General features: G+C 38.9%; 1 protein-coding gene across 1 annotated transcript in view; it reads right to left on the reverse strand.

The window, feature by feature from the left end:
* Positions 1 to 3,614: 3,614 nt before the first annotated feature.
* LOC102192678 (lactose-binding lectin l-2-like) overlaps positions 3,615 to 7,008 on the reverse strand; it is an 18,347-nt gene continuing 14,953 nt past the window's right edge. The window contains exon 2 of the mRNA XM_005753220.1: positions 3,615 to 4,054. Coding sequence (XP_005753277.1) covers positions 3,615 to 4,054 — 440 coding nt within the window. The remainder of the gene's footprint in view (positions 4,055 to 7,008) is intronic.

Raw genomic sequence — 7,008 nt, forward strand, 5'->3', positions numbered from 1 at the left:
GATCGTGGGCGGCCTGTTCAGAGGCAGGTAGATAAACAATTAGAACCTTTGGTTTAGTAGATTTTTGTTTTTTATAGTATTGTAATTTGCAACTTTGAAACATATTTTTTAAATTTTAACTATTGTCTCTCTTTTAATGTTTACAGTGTATGAAAAGAGCACCCCAGACAGATTGCTATTCTTAATTTATTTCTTTACTCTTGTTTTTTTGCAAACTCTATAAATGGCACAGAGTGAACATCACGACAAAAAGACTCAATATATACAATATAGAGACAGTGGAATACTGACAGGGAAACACAAAAGTTGTTTTCATTACATCTTATTAATATTAATCTGAATAATTGCAGAGTCCAAAAATTGACCTGGGCCATAACAGAAAGGGAACAGAGGGTTAAAAATCGTCCACATCTCAATGACATCACAAAGCAATTTTACTTTACTATGTATTAAACTGGGCTTTGGCACTTTCAGGAGAACTTCACTGTTTGTTTGTCTGAGTATTTATGGTTTTATTATATTACAAAGTCACATTATCAGCAAAAAGAAAAACAGAATAGGTTACTGTACCCAGAAGAAACAGAGGTTTACAAGCCTCCCCAGTAAAAAATACAAAACAAACTCTGTGCACAGCTTTTATAATTGTGAACACATAAATGAAGTGATTGTGGCCAGCCTAGACCTTTAGAGTCAATAAAAGGAAAGACTGTCTATGTAACTTTTTTTTACTTTGCCACTTTGAAATATTTACTGTGCATACAAATATTTAAGCTCCCTTTTGTCTATTACATTTTTAAATTCACCAAAATGAAATCCCTGCAGTAAATAAACGTTTAAACTAAAAGCAGATCATAACCACTGCTGTGCCAGCTAGGCTGTCCTTTGGCACTCATGTGGGGGGTTTGCCTCACTTTCTATTCTAAAATGTGAAGTGCAGTCTTAAAGCTTTTTTCATCTCAACTTCCACCATATCCCTTTACTAAAGTTTCTTGAACATACACAAAGAGATGGAAAGATGAGAGGCTTTCAGCTAGGGAGTACGGAAAGAGGGCATGACTCTCAGTAGCTTCAAGTCTTAAAGGATCATTTAGAAGGAAACTGGGCCATAGTTAGAAACAGGTAGAAACCAACACAGTTAAACACCAAACATCTAAAAACTATGTGACCTTATGAGAATAATGATCTTTTGGTTTTTCCTGCGATGTTTCCATTTCCGGCGTTGCCATCGCATAACATGTAAACCTAGCATTCAGACAGGATTTTCTGAATGGACACACTGATTACAGTTTATGGATAGTGTTACTTTCTGTTAGTAACTTCACTGTAGCTTCACTGTTACACTTGTTTCCCTCTTATTCACACACATGTATTCTGTCTTGCTTCTGCTTTAATCCCTCTTCTCCTCAGAGCATACCCCCACCTCTCCAGGCCCTACTCCACCTGCTCCCTACTCTCACTACAGTTTACAATGTGATCTGCAAACATCACAGTCCGTAGAGCGTCCTGCCTGACCTCATCTACCAAATACGAAGGAGCAAAGAGACGATCTCTGATGTAATCACACGTCCACACTAATACCACATACCTCGTGCTGTCTCTCTGTCCTTATAGATGTTCTGCACCACTCTCACATACTTGTCTGCCACTTCTGACTTCCTCATACAGTACCACAGTTTCTGTCTTGGCACTCTATCCCATTCTGTCTCTAGATCCACCAAGACACAGTGAGCTGCACCGCAACTTCTGACCTCCTCTGTACTTCTCCATCAACACTCTCAAAGCAAACATTATCTGGTCTTTAAGTCTGACGTCATTAGCTTTTTCTGGGTCCAAACTCCGCTTCAGGTCCCAAAGTGAAACGAACACTGCGGGGTCACTGAGAGTTCCAAACTGTCTAAATTCATCTAATCTTTAATAAAATGGTCAATGTGGCTGCTCTACAAGGTGTAACAAATAAGTTTAACATCCAGGCATTCATGAAATCAGAATTTACGAAGTTTAACAGAGGGAGTTAGCTCACTAGTTTCCATCTAAAGTTGATATACCATGTTATGACAGAGGGATTTCTAAAAAATTACAAAGTACAGCTCAGCCATCGCTTCCAACATAAATGAAGAAGTTGGACTAGCTGGTATATAACGATGTGCTACGTGATCACGGGCGAGTTGTGACACAGCTATGGTTAGCTATATATAAATGCAGTGAAGCTGGAGGATGAACACTAACGTTTCTTCCACTCAATGAAAGTTAACGCGAGGGTTCCCGATGATTAGAGACAAATGCAACCGGCAAACTTCAGTCAAGAGAACAACGGAGATAATCCATCCACAATACAAGGTTAGTCATTAATGCTGCATCGTAAGGTTTTAAAAACTAAGCAAACATGCCACCAATGAATAGTGGAAATAAAAGCCGAGAGAGGCAGATAGTGATCAGTTCTTCAGATTAAATAGATCAAGATACAAAGATTAAAACGTGTTAAAAACACAACAGCCTTAATACATGCAGAGTAGTTTGGACCTGGAAACAGGGTTCATACTGTCATGGACCTAACAACCTGATATCTGTAGTGCTTTTTCTTTGCATACTTCTGCTTTTCTTAAACTAGCTTCATAAACTATTTTTCATATCTTCATGGTATGGGTGATGAGCTTTATTCCCCTTTAGTTACTACAGGTCTGCACATCACCATTGTTGTTGAAAATCGGTACCAGTTTCTTCTTCATTTCCGAGGTATCCTCTCACTTTCCAAGACTGTGTTAAACATTCTGGTTAGTTAGTCCACTCCTCTCTGTATTACCATGGGTATGTTATCTGGACCAACTGCCTTTCCACTCTTCATCCTCTTCAAAGAGCAGACTAGAAACCCAACTTCAGGGTTAACGTTGGATTTTCTGTACTGAGAGGGTGTATCAGTGTTTACCAAGGTATATCGCCAAGCTAAACTATGTTTCAAATTTATTTTCCATTGATTCTTTCCTTGGTCTCATGTATAGGAATTTCTTTTACTTATGTATTAATCACATTATTTTATTGTATAATACCTTGGTGCCACTGGATTTTAACATGTCTGACACTCATACTGTAAGACAAATGGTGGGGGTGTAGTAAGGAAGTTGGGGGAAGCAGACAACGCCACAGGAAGAGTCTTTTGTCTCTCTGAGGACTCTGGGAGGTAGCAAGGGAGTGTGAACCTTAAGGTGTGAAACAGCTGTGTACTGCCTTTTGTTCCTGAAGAAGGTATTTAACTGAGAGCCATGCTAGGCTCAGGGAGACTCTGCTGACCTGCCCCGCGGTCATGTAGGCTCTCCACAAGCTTGGTTTTCTGTTCTTTGTGTGTTTGGATTAAAGAATGTTAGCTACCGCTCACCGCTCGTCTGCAGGCTTTATTTAAATGGAAAACTTCCACAACACTCGGTACACTAAACACCACTGAGGCTGCAGCAGACGGGATGAAAAGCACAGCAAAATACAACATACTTTTTTTCTTTCTTTTAGTTGTTGATTACACATTTAGGAAAATCAAGGTCAATGGAATTTTGTCAGTGTCACACAAACATATAAAAGACATATAACAGAAACATTGAAGGTTAAATGTATATTTTTGTTTTGTTTTATGTTTTAGGACAGGTTATTCGTGTTGCACAAACAGAAGGAGAAATTACAGAACATGGGAAGTCATTCCACTTCTTTACGTTTAAATAGTTCATGTGACCACAGTGTTCAATTCCCTTCCAGTTGTCTGGCTGTTGTGGATACCAGTGGACAAACCGAACTGCACAACCATCAGACCACATCCATCTGCCTTCTTTATGAAGGTCACTCAGACCAATCCAGGTGTGTCCCTCAGTGTGGTCAAAGTTCTTAATTAAGGTTCTGACAAAGTTCTCTTCCTCCCTGCTGTGGATAGAAACCAGGTTGGCTCCCTGTGACACACAGTAGAGCTCTGCATCAGCCCAGCTCATGTGTGCGGCGACATATTTGTAGCAGCGGCCATTGAAGCTGTACCAGAACATGGGGCAGTTTCCATGCAGTAGTTGAACTCTGGGGTCATCTGAAGAAGACACAGACACAGTTAGGATCAAGTGAAAAAGTACGAGTTAAAGAGATCGTGTTTTTGCAGAAATAAAGCAGGTCAGCTCTGGTATTTCAAGGGTGACACCTGGTGACAGACTGTTTTCTTTGGTCTAGTTTTCAAGCCTTCACATCTTCATTGTTAAACCCCTGAACTATTCAGAGAAGATTGGTTACATGTCTGTCATTTACAGATCAAAGCTACAAATAACTGCCACAGTGAAAGTTGAAATGACTGTTCACTTTGTAAGAAGTCTATTATCTAACTTTAATCTTACTTATTTATGGTGCCAAAATGAAAGATGAAAGTCTGCCCATCAATGTGAAAGTTAAAATACACAGAGAAGAAAGTGGGGCTTATTATGGTTATTGGCAGGTCTTTATCATAACTCTATGATTTAGCAGAAACCATCTGGTATGGGAAGAAAAGAAATCCATATTATAATCCTACACTAATACTTTTTGGATAACACTACCTGCTGAAACAAAAAACATCAGAAACATAAGGAAAACATAGAATGGTTACCAAGTTGGAGCTTCATTTTATTGCCATCAGACGGAGACTCAGAAGGAGCACCCAGAGCCGGACCAAACAAGAAGAGGAGCAAGATCATGTTGGAGCTTTAAGTCTCAAAGTGTGATGAGGAGCTGCTGAAGCTTCTTTGTACAGGATTCGAGGCTGCTTTCTTTTATAGCTGCCAGAGAGGGTGTTTTCACTGCTGGTGTGACATCACTGGCCAGCTGGACCAAAATTATACACTGTAAACAACACTAAACATAAGCCAGAAAAAAAAAAAAAATTCCAAAGAGATTAACAAAGGTTGTTTGTTTTTTGTTGTGTAGCGTATATTTATTGTACAATAAAGGTGTTATATGCATGATGACTAATCAAACCTAACTGACTAAACACAAGCCAGTAAAAAGGTAAAATTTCACACGTGCCTGTTTTTACTGTGCAATTATATTCTACTGTGTCATAAAAGGAATCGGTTACTAAAACAGATCAGACCAGAGCACCTACAGGAAGAGAAAAGAAAAAAACTCCTCAGCTCCTCTAGTAAACAGAAAGAGAACAAACTCCCCCGATGCAGCCCGATTTCTTTCTTTCTTTTTCTTTCTTAGAAAGAGAAGTAAATACAGTGTGAACTGCCAGCCATCTGAGATCTTCACAGACAGTGCTGTATGACTATGGAATTATATTTATGTCATAACAAGCACACAGCAAAAAATAATCTGAAAAAATAATTTCTGTTCATAATGAGAAGCATGCATCATTCCTAAGAAAAATGTAAATAGTTCTTTAGTCAGTTGAGTAAACTTAATTTGTAAACTTACATAAAAATATGACATGTGCTTATGTTGCTGCCTGTGAAACAGCTGTACACGTCTGGCTGCAGAGATCCACTCACTGTGGGTTCAGGAAACAATGAAACAATTACACTGTAAAACCCTCCACTAGGGTACATTAAATCACATCACTACTGATGTGTGGCATAAGTAGACATAAGTAGAACAAACAAGATGATGGTTTCTGTCACACTGACAGAACTGATGTGCACTGCTCAGGTGGGATCGAGATCCTAAGCCTGAACCTTTGGCACTGAAGATGAACACAAGAGCCTCCAATAACTTGGGAGTAACACTTAAAACCTGCAATGTAAAATGTAAACTTAGATGATTTTTTTGTTTGTTTTTTCATTTTCAGCATATGAATAATACCAAGATAATGTGTAACTTAACACGGATATAAAAATAGAACAGAGTATCTAACATGTTAGGCTGACTGTGCAGACAAACGTGTGTTTGGATTCTGGCCAACTCCTCTTCCTCCTCACTGTGGATAGACACCAGGTTGGCTCGCTGTGACTCACAGTAGAGCTCTGCATCAGCCCAGCTCATGTGTGTGGCCACATATTTGTAGCAGCGCAGATTGAAGCTGTACCAGAACAGGGGACAGCTTCCTTGCAGTAGTTTAACTCTGTGGTCATCTGAAGAAGACACAGTAGTCAGAACTTAATGGAAAAGTAAGAATGAAAGAGATCATGTTTTTGTTAGTGTGACAGACTTTTTTCTTTGATATTCTTCAGAGATGGTACATCAGGCAAGCACTTCAGCACAGTTGACACTGTGGAAGTTAAAACATGCAGAGAAGTAAGCTGTATCTTATTATGTTTACCAGCAAGTCATAATCATAACACTACAGTATAGTAGAATCCATCTGACATTGGTAAAAGAAATGTATGCTTCAATCCAACATCAAGAATTTTGTATCATTGACTGCTGAAACAAAAGATATAGAAGCATGAACAATATGTTCTTTGAGTGAAAAAACAAAAGACACAAATAAAGGAAAAAGTAGAGAAAACAGGGCTTACCAATATATGGGACAGTTACCAAGTTTAAGCTTCACCAAATGGTACAACTGGTGCTGCTTAGGCTTCACTGTACAGGATGTTCATATTTCTGAATTCAAAGTTGAAGCTGCTGTCTCATGTAGCTCCCTGAGAGGGTGTTTTTACTGCTGGTGCGACATCATTTGCCACATGGACATAGCAGTAACATTTTCTTGGGACTTCCAGGAGAACGTGACTGTTTTTGCTGTAATTGTATATTTATGGTATGGTATATACTTCCCTACATTAAAGAGCATTAGCTCTCTTTTTAAAATAGGTTTTTCTATCAAATGTAATAAGTGAGAGTTTTGTTCTTTCCTCTGCTTGCATTTATAAATGCGATACGACCATGTGGCGTTTAAAGCTTGGAAGTACTGACATTACTTTGAGTTTGATTTTGTAAAAAGTGACAAAAACATTAGCGTCCGCTGTACACTCTGTGTGGGAAGAAAACTTCTTTCTACAGCGAAAAATTCAACTTCAAATGTGAGCAAGCACATAGCACGCCACCACAGGAATGTGAAATTAACAGAGAAACCCC

Source organism: Pundamilia nyererei, unplaced genomic scaffold (genome assembly GCF_000239375.1).
Source record: "Pundamilia nyererei isolate P.nyererei 1_Seehausen unplaced genomic scaffold, PunNye1.0 scaffold00413, whole genome shotgun sequence".
In the NCBI taxonomy this organism is placed as follows: domain Eukaryota; kingdom Metazoa; phylum Chordata; class Actinopteri; order Cichliformes; family Cichlidae; genus Pundamilia; species Pundamilia nyererei.